The following is a 13,861-nucleotide window of genomic DNA, read 5'->3' as shown; positions in this document are numbered from 1 at the left end:
TGTGTATGTTTGCGCGTGTGTGTAGGACATGGATGCAACCTGGAGACGGCTTTCGCTAGAGGAGCAGCATCGTGAGGAGCCGTTCGACGGTGATGGTGCGGAGGGTGGCGGTGGGAAAATAAAATGATAGCACGCCAAAAACAAAAATTTTATGCACGTATTCCGCTTATTTGAATGAGGCTCTGCTTAATTTATAGGAGTAAATCATTTTCAGGAGCGAGGGAGGACTTTCACTTTCTAAAATCACCTTCATAAAAAAAAAAAACACAGCTCCCAATAATACCTGCATTTGCTATCACCACAAACAGATATCAAGGTGAAACTTTCGATAAAATTGGCGTATTACGGCGTCCAGTGCTTTCGCACGGACAGTTATATTTTGCAGCGAGTAGAGTTCGTTCATTTGACTGTTGGAAATTTTGTATTTCTAACGGCAAAGGTCATGTCTACTTTCAAAGAATATTGTTTGTACAGATGTTTTACGTATTAAATGAGTTTTGCGAGATCATTTCATCCAGGAAGATTTCCATAATTGTGAAATTGGCGAATTTTATCCATTGGTGTCAAATTTTTGGCACCAATGCCAGTGCGAGAAATATTTTTTTTTTTGAATTCGTGAAAAAAGAGGAGAGAAATGTTTTTTTGCAAGCAGCTGACTGAGAATGAAGTCCCTCTTTAAGGTGGGGTTTATTAAATTGTAACCATTCGTGACAAGGGTAGGAAATAAATGACAAGAGAGACATGGAATACGGAGAATATCACATCAAGCCTTTTTTGATAAGAACGTTTATGGAAAACAGTGTGACATGTGGCAAAGAGAAGAGGGGGTATGGTGAAGTGTGATACTTTGTGACAAGGGGAGAGAGATCAAAAATTTTGAAAAGTGCATTAGCCAGTTATCCCCTAAACAGTAAACAATTCACAAAAGATGTTTTTTTTTTTTTATAAAACTGCACTGTTATTGCGATGTCCAGTGTTTTTGAATGGGCAATTTTTAATGTAGCAAGTAGGATTCGTTCATTTGACTGTTTAAAATTTTATATTTCTAATGGCAGTGGTCAAATGTGACTTACTCAAAAATATTAAACTTTTTAAAAGAAATGTGTTCATGCAGAAGTTTTACGTATAATCTGAGTTTTGCAACATCATTTCATTCGGGAAGATTTCGACAATAGGGAAGTTGCAACCTATTAAATGTTCATATTTTGGCTATTGCATATTGTTAATTGACCCTCAAAACTAAAAAATTCACCATCGCCGAATTTTAAAACACCGTGGTTGATTTTTAATGAATTTTTAAAAATCCACGCGCAAAAGTGCGCTCTTCTGAAACGTCACGAGCCTACGTCACAGGGCGCGAATGGGCAGCCTTCCGCCGAAGATCCCTTGTTTTCGCTAGGGACATTTTGAGCGAGCTGATATTTTTATTTTTTAGAAATTCAATAATCCTTTTGAACACATTATGGAGGCCGGATTCGTTAAAGCACAATCTAAATAATCTTCCTCAAATAATATCAATGGTGAAATTCGAATATTTCCGAGAGGATGAGAGGTTTAATGTTCCAGAAACGCGAGGAGATAAGCCTTTTACGTTTCATCTTCGAAGTCGATGCACGTTCTTCGATTTCTCCCATGACATGGGAACCGGTTCGCTAGCGTTTCTCTCGTATCGGACGTCACTTCCTATGCCATCTGACGTCACAGGCGCTTGAACTTCAAAAATTAATTTAAAAAAAACTACTTATCGTATCGCAAAAATTTTTTCACCTATGATGTTCATACATGTTACTCTATCATATAAAAATTAAATTGAAAAATCGAAAACTTCCCTATTGGGAAATTGGCGCTCTTCATCTATTGGCGTCAAATGTTTGGCACCAATTGTAGCGAGAGAAATATTTTTTCTTTGCATACATGAACAAAAAGTAGGAAAATATATATTGCATACGGTTAACATAAAAAAGGGGCTCTCCACGAATGAAGCCCCTCTTAAAGATTGGGTTCACGAAATAGTAACAATTTTTGACAAGGGATGGCAAAGAAATGACAAGAGGGACATACAATGGGGAGAATGTGACAATAAGACTTTTTTAAATAGGAAAGTTTATGAAAAACAGCTTGACATGTGACAAAGTAAAGATGGAGTATGGTGAAGTGCGAAACTTTGTGACAAAGTGGGAGAGGGTCGAAAATGTTGAAAAGTGTGACATCAGTTATGCCCCGCCCTTAACCATAAACAAATCACAATGCCGACCTTTTTAAAAAAAGAATGTGGTGTTATTGCGACGTCCAGTGTGCTCGATTGGACAGTTAGTTATATGTTGCCACGAGTAGAGTTCGTTCATTTGTTACTTGGAAATTTATATTTCTAATGACGAAGAAGCAACTTACTCAATAATAGTAGACGTTTTGTAAGTAATACTAGCAAAAATACCCGGCGTTGCCTGGGTCAGTAATAATTATTAGAAAAAATCGTTACTTGCTTTTGTTTTCTGTTTTAAGTGAAAGAATTTAAAACACATCTTTTTGACGTGATTAAAAATCGAGTTTCTTCCTTAACCATAAAACTAAAATAGCAATAAGTATAAAGAACAAAGTAGTATTGATTTAGAAACGAAAGCACTATATTTAAGCATATACAAATTTAAAAAACATGAAATTAATCTTCTCATGTTTAAAAAGATTAATCTGTTGATACTTTTTTTTAACATGGAGTCTAAAACCTTCTCTGTATGGCTAATGAAGTACGAAGTGATTAAAAAAAAGTAGCTGCGCTCGTAATCCCCTTATACTTGCTTTAGTTATTTCGGGAAATTTCAATCATTGTGGCTCTTGGTGCGATTTTACCGAATTTGCGAAAGTCGTTTCGGGGTACTTTCGATGATGCTCCCCCATTCTTTCCTTACTTTGTAAAACGATATGATATTAATTTTCGTTACAGAGATATCGTCGCCAGATGCTGAGATATTTTTGGTCACCATAAATTGGCGCTAAACAGTTTCATCCGAAATGTTACCAAAATAAGTAATAAAATTCGGTGATTGTTTGAAATTGTGCAAAAAGGAAAATTAATGGAAGTTTTTGTGCTGTTTATGGATTTGCCTAATTTAGTTGCTGGATTATTTAACACGGTAAAAAAAGTCTTTTGAAAATTCTTTGATTGGCGATATTTTGTTTACATGGTGAAAGCTGAGAAACATTATGACGCAGTCTTCGGCTTCAAAAACCAGCAACGTTGAAAAAACTGCCATCAGCTACGGAAATCTTTCTGCAAAAATTTTGGCGATCTGCTGGTTGTTTGGATAATGAGTAAGTGTTCAATCAGCATAAATAATAATAAAAACCATTAATTACATTAAAGTTCCGTTTAAATGGAAAATCATCAGCCAAATCATGTATTATTTGCCAATCTTGTGCAAAAATCTTACTTCAAGATTTGACTTGAGAAAAGCCTTGAACAATCACGAAAAGCAAAGAAAGTCAACAATACAACAATTGTCGCTATCGACATTGAGTTGAGATGATACACTAAATACTGTATTGAGTTGAGGAAAGCCTTCGAACATGGATCTAAAAAGCTCATAACTCGTTTTTTATTCTACTTAGAAATTTCGAACAGGTGCCATCTTCAGCAGAAAAATCAGAGCTTTCGATGGACATATAATGTAAATATGTGCAAGTATTTTTTCATCCCAATATTAGAGAATTTATACAAAAATTGTGTTTTATTGCCCCCCTAAGGGGGTTTTGCCCCCCATAACGGGACGAAAACTACCCTATGTGTTATTCTGATGCATAAGCTATATCATTGTAAAGTTTCATCAAAATCCGTTCAGTAGTTTTTGCGTGAAAGAGTAACAAACATCCATCCATACATCCATACATCCATACAGACAAACTTTCGCATATATAATATTAGTAAGATTGTTCACACAGAAGTTTTACGAATAAACTGAGTTTTGTTGCTTCATTTCATACGGGAAGATTTCAAAAATTGGATAGTTGGAAATTTTTATGAATGTTCGTGAAATTTTATGTTTCCAATGCCAGCGCGAAAAGTATTTTACCTTTACATACGTAAACAAAGAGTAGGGAAATATATATTTGCATAGGATTAACACAAATCAACATGGTATCCAAAATAAAATTATTCAAGCCAAGAATTTGACGACCACACCAATTTCTCAGTGGGGTTGTTTTCTTCAGTCAAAAGTACTACTTTTAGTCACTGAAGTTGATGAAATAAGCAAAAAATAAATAAATAAAGTGGAGCCAGAAAAAAAACTTTTGTTTTCCCAACAATTATTTTTTCAGTAAATTTGTTAAATGTCCGATTTTGGAAATGAGGCGTGGTCTTTTTGACGTTACAAGTGATGTACTTTGGCGCACTACTCCATTGCCGCCTGAATGTTTACGCTTTGCTGTCAACCGCGTTTCCAAGTTTCGATAATTTGCGTCGTGCTCTAATGGCATAAGTGAAAGGCTATTTCATAGCTTTTAATGCCAGGCGCAGAAGCATAAAAAATGAATTTTAATCTGCGCACTGATTAAAATAAGTGTTAAAAATATTAATATTTATCATATTATTTTAAAAGTGGTTAAAACCCATGTTTTAACCGTGCTCTTTCAGAAAAAAAAATTTTTTTAATGCATTTCAAGATTTCTCTATTGAACCAGTTCCATTGTTTATACTTTCTTTCAAGAATGCATTTGAAAGCAAAAAAGTTCTTTTCAATGAGTTTTCTGAACTTTTGGACGCCTTGAAAATTCTGAGAAGAAGGTGAAGCTTCCTGAAACCTTTTCAGTAATCAGGCCCTGTCTAATGCTCTGTTCTGTAAGAATGGTTTTAAAAAGTGCATTTAATGAAAAGCTCGAAAAAAGATAGTTATCTGAATCTTAAAATTGAACTCAACTTAAGGAATAATAACGCAATATTTAATTCAAAAAATTCCGAAAAAAAAAAAACCGAATTATTTCATTAGATTTTAATCGATCTCTTTTAATTGATATCTTATGTATCCTACTTTCCCCTTCATAATTTTTGAATTGAAATACTTTTTTAACCATTGTATATTACGAAAGAATACCGTAATAAGTCAAATTTTCAATGAACATTTCGCTTATGCATGCGATGAAAGTAATCTGTTTTTCAGTAAATGCGTAGCTTTGTGAGGTAAAAGCATAAATCAATTCTAAAATAAAAGCACTCTACGCATCAAAACTGTATATATTATGGATGTTGGCGGATAAAAATTACTTGACACAGAAAAAAAGGAAATATATTTAACAAGTGTTTTTTTTCCGTGGTTATTTTCGGCGTACTGAGTAAAACTGAATCTGAAAAATATACATACAAATCTTCACTGCAAATCTATGTATAATTGCGCTGTGTTTTAAAATCTTTATCTGTCCAAACCGTTAATAATTTTCTTATTCTCAGAACACTCAATTTTTTTGTCACTACAATTCAATAGAGAGCCTTTCTTTCCAATGCATTACATTATCAAAATTCACATTTTCTTTACTATTATTTCAGAAACAACGTATGAAAAGTAGCAGTTAAATAAATAAATAAAAATACCCCCAGTACAATCAGTTAAAAAATCTCGGAGAAGAACAATAAATATAATATTTTCGGAAATGCTTAAAAAAAATTAATAGTCTGACTCCATTTTTACCGTTGCCATTCCAGAAAACAAATAAATAGCGCAGACGATAGTTAATTTTAATAATAACAAAACGTAAAGCATTCCAGACGATAAATTTACAAGCACCGATGACGTAATCGGGACATTTTCAAATCAGATAAAAATATTATAACATTGTTGTCATATTCCTAGCAAATTTAAAAGCATTGCCTTAGTTTAAAATATATTTATGGATACTTTATTACTGTGCAAAAAAGCACTGTCAGATGTCTGAAATTGTTGTTCGTTTATCCTATATTTTTTACCAAGGAAGAAACATTTACAAATTCATAATTCTGTATTCTGAAGATAAAGGTATTTTTTAAATCAACCATCTTACTCAGTTTTTTATAATCTATATAACTGACTAAAATTTTGATTAACAAATGTTCATTTTTTAAACCCATAAAGTGACCTTTACTTCCAAGATACAGAATTATTAATAAACAAAGAAGAACTAGAACGATCACTTACCCAAGGGAGGCTGCAAGGGGCATGAAGGCCTATGAAAATGTTTAGAATCCAAGGAACAACAACTTGAATTGTGCACACTTTTGTTAGCAATCCTTAACCGAACTTCATTCGTCCATTTGGGCACAATATGCACTTTGTTTCTGGGGGACGCTATCCCGCTCCCCAGTAAGTCCACGATGCGTCGCACCCGAACGCAGCCGATCATATTTTTAAAGATAACTACATTGGCTTCGAGGGTTGGAGCAGCCTTGTCTAGAAAGGCTTCCACCCTCAAAGTATCGGGCTTCTTGTGCGGAACTGTCTTGGTGGCACTGCTCGGTATCTGTAAGCTGGGCATCCCCAGGATGGTATGTCCGGTTGGTGGAAACAAGGTGGCATTTAGTCCATCGTGCCTCCCTGGGACGTAGTGCGTACGTCTGTGGGAGTGGATGACGGCTATCTGCATCAGAGTTACGAAAATGAGGGAGAACACAAAGAGCAGCAGCAGGATTGAAGGCAGAATACGGAGGATGCGTTTGAAGGTGCAACGCACCAGGGGTCTCACCAGTGGCACGCGGATTCTAATCATGGCCATTGGTTAGTGGGCATTTTCATTCATAATCTCCACAGTTGTAAACGTTTGTAGCTTCACATCAATGGCGTTGTTCCTCCATGACGTCTTCGCCATCGAGCTGCAATTGCAGCCTACATGGAAGATTTGAAGTTACGTATTGACCGTTGCTACGTCATGGCGTTTTTGAAACAGCGGAAATAAAGTGCGTATGAAATTGAAATCTATTGATAAAAAGCGAAAATTGGTGTCTATTATTATTGCTTTAGCATACAACTTCAAAACTATTGCGATAAAGTTCTGTAGATAGTGTAAAAAATGTCTAAAGGACTAAACTAAAGGACTCTAGGGAAAAATTTAGTCGTCATTGTTTCCCCGATGCGCAACGTCAAGTTCTTCTTGAAAATTTAGCAATAGATAGATTGAATAAAAGACGCCTAACAAGAGAATAGAAATTTTAGATTCATTTCACAGCTAGATAGTTCTGATGTTGTGTATTAAAATAGCGATTAAGAAATACTTTGTAGCAATCGGATAGTTTTTTGACATTGCAAAACCGAGTATTTTCTGCATTATTACAGTAGTTAAATACAAGTATTACTTCTTATTGCTTACCTACCAATAGCTACCTAACCAATTTCTTAAAGCTTTTTAATGAGGTAAAGTACCATTAAGAGAATTAATTTAGTACATTTGTAATTTAATCCTTTATTAATATTTGTTGAGTTTAATGTAATTAAACGTTTCCGCATACAAAATTTTCCTTTACCGTATTGTTTCTTTTTAAAAATATGTAGTCCAACAAATACATACAATTCCTGAAAAAATAGCCTCAGATTTCTAATGATTTTTCGTCATGTTTATTGATTTGAGCTTTGAATTATTATTTTAGCTTTGATGTTAATAAGTTGGAATTTTATTAAAAGAGGTTTAACAGCATATTTTATGCAAATCAGTATTTAATCATTGGCAAATTTTCAAACTTTAGTAAACTGCTATTTATTATAGATGTTTTGCAAGTTATTAACTAATCATAAAACATAACGAAATGGACATAAATTTGTTACACCATGAAGAACAAATTTGTACTCTAATGTGATGCAAATAGTTAAAAAATATTAAAAGACAGTGCATTTAAACATATTCTGAATGAATTAACTTAATAGTAATTGCCTCAAGTGACATCTTTCTTGAAACTATTATAGTTAAAGAATTGTTAATATAGTTTTTTATTAGGTAGATTGTGCCAATTGGATATCCAATATAAATTAATCTTCACTTGATTTGGAAGTCAAATGTCAAATTTTGGCAAATAAAATCTACTCATTCCAGTTTTCAACTAATTATTAATTAAAATGAAGTTAGAGAATATTGATTAAATTTCAATGAATAAAGTACTGGGTAAAATTTGCAATATTTATATCCTCTCAAGCAACTTTTATATTTGCACTCAGCCTCGAAATGTTCAAGTAATGCGAAATAGATTTATATAAAACTAATCATTTTAAACTTGAAAATGTTATTTTTCAGAAAAAATTGAGTTTGTAAATTCAAATTCTTTTACCATTCATTATGATGAAGAAAATTTTAAGGTGTGGGAATGTTATGGATTAGTACAATAAAATGCATTTAACGAAATATTTGGAGGAAGACATGCGATTCAGAAGAAATTGCCATGTAATATATATCTAAATATGACATTTTAAATTGGTTTTAATGATAAAGTAAAATATTCATTAAGTATTCTCACATCAAGTATTTCGCAATTGCTATTTACGTCAAAAACATCAACCACGCGTATTTATAGCTTGAAAAAAAAGTATGAAAGCTATTGAATACACATCTTATGCACTTGAAATAAGTCCTATGGGTATTATCTCGCCTGTATCTTAAATATTTGTATAACTTTCAAAGCTGTAAGAGTCAAGTAATTTAAAGCATTCTAAAATTACTTAATGTAAATATTACTAGTGATTGTCATTTCTTCATAATTTTATGGAAATTTCTTATATATATCAATAAATTTTTTAATACTTTTGTTTCTTGTTTCTTCTGCGCAGTTAGTTTTTATAAGCATTTAAACACCTTACTTGAATGAACTTTGCCACATTGAATCACAAAAAATATCGTTATAGTATAAAATTACAAAGTGCGCTGCAGAACGAAATTCAAAAGCTTGCCCAGATTTTAATAGGACGATCTTCTTTTGCCGGTTTGTCGTCTATGGAGAAATATATATATATATACTTGAATGTATCACAGAATATAAAATCTTAGATTTCAGTTGTTATCAACAATTTTCATTTGGAGGAATGCGAGTAGTCATTGTAGAGTATGAAAGCACTTCCTATGCAAGCACTTGATTATCAAATTTTTCTCGTTATTTTTAGTTCACCAAGTTGATTCCGGTTTTTATCAACAATTTTTTAGAAGAATGCGAATTGTTATTGTAGAGCATGAAATTACTTTACATGCAAGCAATTGTTTGCGATTTTTTTTCGCTCTATCTCTTTGTTGACCAAACTATAAAGGTGAATAACAGCAACGAACCACACTATAATTTGAAAGACACTAGCCGACACAAAGTTAAAACTTGAAACGTACCATGAATAAGTCCAACGAGCTACGACATGCACCAGATGTCAACACACACCCGGACGAAATCCTCGTTATAACGAGCCCGTTCGCTATATCCGGTGCCGGATTTCATGCCGGATCCACAGCCGTCGCAGACCCCGGTCGGGCAGGACTTGCCGATTCGAAGATCACTCTGCGAATGGCATTCGACTCTGGCAGGCGGCTTTTAAAAGCAAAGAGAGAGAGAGAGGAGCTGTTCTGCGTATCGACCGAATGCAGAGTTGCTATGGCAACGAGATCTGGCGGGAGTCGCTGGCTGCCATATGCGGGGGTGGAGGGAAGGAGAGATCGTTCCAATACTCCCCTCACTCCTCTCGAGAGCGCGGAATGGGATATATATATGTGTATAAATAGTTAGAAAGAGAAGAACGTGCAGAGCTGGGCAAGATTTTTTTTTTCTTTTTCTTTTCATCTTCTTCTCACCATCCTTTCGGCTAGAGCGGATCGTGTAAGAAAAGTTACTTCCACTTGTGAGATGATTCCGCGGTGGATTTGCGACGATGTTCTATCACTGAAAAGAACAATGTTACTTTCAGCAGCATTCCTGCCGACGATAACCACATTTCATCAGAACTTTTTCGGTTTTTTGGGCCATTAGGTTATGCTCATTCAATTTTCGGAAAAAAAAAAAGAACGTTGTAAATTTTTATGTGAAAACTAAAAGTCAACATTAAATTTACTATTTCTTTTGCAAAAACCTTTCGAACTCAACTGAAAAAGAAACCTCAAAAAAGGATTTCGTTTGTGCAGAATGACTATTGTTTCAGTAAAAAAGAAAAATTAATTGATGCAAAGTTTCTACTTTTCTGTCTGCATTGTACTAATAAAAACTTCCAAGCATATTAATTGCACACAAAGTAGATAATAGCTAAATAATTTTATAAAACTTCTCCACTTTTTAAAACATCACTGCAAGTCGATTTTTTGGCAGATAATTCCTTTTTGAACGTTTGTTGAACATTTTCTTCCACATTTGTATTTCAGCTCAGGATCTATATTTCCCCTAAAATTTCTCCATAATCGTTAATATTAACATTTTTGAACTGTTCAAAATTGAACAAAAACTGTTTAAATTTAAAAAAAAGAAACATGGGTTGAGGACTTTTCAGTAAGATCTTTCGAATGAAACAAAAAAATTATTCGAAAAAAACTTATTCCTTTAGGGAGAGGGGGAAAGCAGAAACATTTTCCCCATCCTAAAACCTTACTTTTTTATTTTCAATTTTTTATTTTTTACATATTTTATTTCTTTTGGCTTACATTAGTTTTTATTGATATTTTTACAATGCATATTATGTCTTCATGCTTAAAAAAAAAAAACTTTTACAGGAAAGTAAGCAAAATATTTTATTACACGTTGCAATATAAATATATGTGCAGGCACTACAATCGAAACTCGGGCATCAAAGAAAAGATACTATACTGTCAGACGTTTCAAACGAAAGGTGATAAGATACATAGTTTAGTGAATTTTCAATAACACATTTACTGTAGTTATAAAAACAAATAATAAAAATTACAAATTTATTTCATCCAGGAATTATTGCGATAAGCAAAGCAATACAAAAAAAAAAAATGGACAAGGCAAATTCGGACGGATAAGAAGATTTTTTAAACTGTTTAATCTTTCACATGAACTAGTGTTTTGTTTGTAAGGTTGTTCTGTTTTTTATAACAATTTTAAGATGTATAGGCATAAGTTGCTATAATTGTTCATACATTAGATTCAATATTTTCCCATTCAAGCTATACATTTACTGTCAATCACTTATTGTTCCCAGGTTTTCTTCGAAAGCCGCTCAAATCAACTTCCGAGGTGATTTATAACGGGGTTTTGGAGTGGAGTGTGCTTTACATGAGGAAAATTGTGTATCTGAAATGCTTCAACAAATTTAAAGGGATGTTAGTACCTATCTGGATGGCCAATAATTATATAGGAACGTGTTGTCCCTAACGCAGTGCTGAAGCACTGTTACTAACGGATTAGAAACAGGTTAAGAATTTATTATACAACTAATGGTACCCGCACGGCTTTGCCCGTAGCAGAAAATTAAAAGATCGTTTGGTTCGTCTGTATATTTACAAATAATGGATGATGAATTTCTCGCCAATATGGCATGTTAATTTTCTCCTCCGTTGTAATGGTAATTTGCTCGTCCATGTTATGGTGATTTGCTCTTTCATGTTATGATAATTTAGTCGTGCATGTATGATAATTCGCTCGACAAAATGGGCTTAAAATTGAATAGAACAAGAACAAAATCGAATTTTCAAAAAATCGCTTCGAGGTGCTCACCCCGAAGCTAAGAACTAATTTTGTGCCAAATTTCATGGAAATCGGCCGAACGGTCTAGGTGTTGTGCGCGTAACATCTAGACCGTAACACCTGGACAGAGATCCAGACAGACTTTCAACTTTACTATAAGCAGACATTATAATGATAAAATTACCAGTTTTTGCCAAAAGAAAATTTTTGCGTATATTGTGGCAAATTTTTCTTTAAAAATTTGAGGTAGACTTTCTGCATCAATTTCCTTTCAAAAAATTCCTGTGCCAGCAGCTAAAAACAAGCCCATCACAGATCCGCAAAGATGATTCATAATAGCTTTCTATTTTTTTATTCGTAACATCTCTTTCGGTTTTCATCAGGACTTGCTATCAGATCGAAAAATACCAAATGTAATCTCATCAATAATAAGAGAATATAAATAAAAGATTTTCCAACCCCCCCCCCCTTGTTTTTATGCTTTTTTGCTAATTTATATCATTCGTATGATTTCTCTTTTCATTTTCATTAACGGACTTCAAAAAAGGAGGTTATGATTTCGGCTTGCGGCTTTTTATGTGTGTTTTCGTATTAATTCAAGAATACTGGACCGATTTGGAAAATTCTTTTTTTGTTTGGAAGGGTATGCTTCCCGGATGATCCCATGCTAATTTTGTCTGAATCTGTTGAGGGGTCTCGGAGAAATCTAAGAAACTTTGAATTTCACACGTTGTGGCTACGTAGACCAGCTTTCGTCACTGCGCGATACGTCACAGGAGGTCACGTGGTTTTGGCGTGAACGGTGCATTTTTTCGACGGAGGTATCTTGTTTTGAACAATACGTATATAATTCTCTCACATCGGGGTTTGATTTTCACGGCGCCGCTTGCTAGTTTTAATTTTGTCTTACTAATGTATTTCTTACTCATGCAGCAAATCAGTAAATTAAATGCATTTTGCTACGAAAATAGTTGAATTAATTAATTTATTATAATTTTTTGCTAATAAATAACTTCATTTAGTCAAAGTTTTTTTTTTTTTTTGAGCAATCACGATTGCTTATTGCTTTTATTTGACTGTTTTTGGCGTTCTATCATTTTATTTTCCCACCGCCACCCTCCGCACCATCACCGTCGACCGGTTCCTCACGATGCTGCTCCTATAGCGAAAGCCGTCTCCAGATTGCATCCATGTCCAACACACACGCGCATACATACACAACTACACACAAACACATACACACACATGCATATACACCTACACATACACACACACAAAAATATACACACACACACAAAAATATACACGAACACATACACACAACTACCCACACATTCATGCCTGCACACAGACACAAACACATATGCCTACACACACATACACATACCCCCCCCACACACATTCATACACACAACTACCCACACATTCATGAATGCACACAGACACAAACACATATGCCTACACACACATACTCCCCCCCACACACACATTCATACACACAACTACCCACACACTTATGCCAGCACACAGACAAAAACGCACATGCCTACACACGCATACACATACCCCCTACACACAAACACACATACCCCCCACACATAAACACACGCCTACATACACACACTCCTGATTGCGAAAAACATAATTTGAATTCAAGATGTCAAAATTCAAATTTTTTTTTTTTTTTTTTTTTTTAATATTTCAGTTTTGAAATATCTTTAGTGTTAAATTCAAGGGAAGTTTAAGACAAAAATCCCCCCGCCGCTCGCTCCGAAGATTAAATTTAAATTTATGTTCCTTAATAAATATATCGTAACTGGCGTCTGATTTCTGAAGTTTGACTAGTATTATAGATTTAATATTTCATGACGCCGTCAGCTTAATTTAAAGTTAGGGTAATATTAATTTACAGACTTAGTTGGAATTTTTAATGTACTATGCTCCCCGATTATTAGAAGATGCCTGTACAGATTAGGAAAATTCTCTTTCTGTTTAAACGGTATACTTCTCCCTGTCGTCTAATGGTCTTCAAGTCCGAGTATAAGGGATCCTGTAGAAATCGAGAGAGAGGATAGATTTAAAGACTAATTTCGCGTTTAGTTAAACTAGTGTTCAACTCAGGCGGGTTGTCAGTTACGTTATGTAGTAGTTCATAGGAGGCCCCGACTTCAAAAGGTTATAAAAAATTAAGAAATCGTATATAATTAGTTAGGTATTAAAATAATTCATCGTATAGTATTTAAAAGC

General features: G+C 34.1%; 1 protein-coding gene across 1 annotated transcript in view; it reads right to left on the bottom strand.

Moving 5' to 3' along the window:
- LOC129217749 (beta-1,4-N-acetylgalactosaminyltransferase bre-4-like) overlaps nucleotides 1-7,731 on the bottom strand; it is a 471,087-nt gene extending 463,356 nt beyond the window's left edge. The window contains exon 1 of the mRNA XM_054852088.1: nucleotides 6,162-7,731. Within this exon, the coding sequence (XP_054708063.1) occupies nucleotides 6,162-6,735 (574 nt within the window). The 5' untranslated portion in view covers nucleotides 6,736-7,731. The remainder of the gene's footprint in view (nucleotides 1-6,161) is intronic.
- Nucleotides 7,732-13,861: the final 6,130 nt, after the last annotated feature.

Source organism: Uloborus diversus, chromosome 2, assembly GCF_026930045.1.
Source record: "Uloborus diversus isolate 005 chromosome 2, Udiv.v.3.1, whole genome shotgun sequence".
Taxonomy (NCBI): domain Eukaryota; kingdom Metazoa; phylum Arthropoda; class Arachnida; order Araneae; family Uloboridae; genus Uloborus; species Uloborus diversus.
Note: the sequence above shows the minus strand (reverse complement) of the source record. Positions and strands in the feature narration are given on the sequence as shown.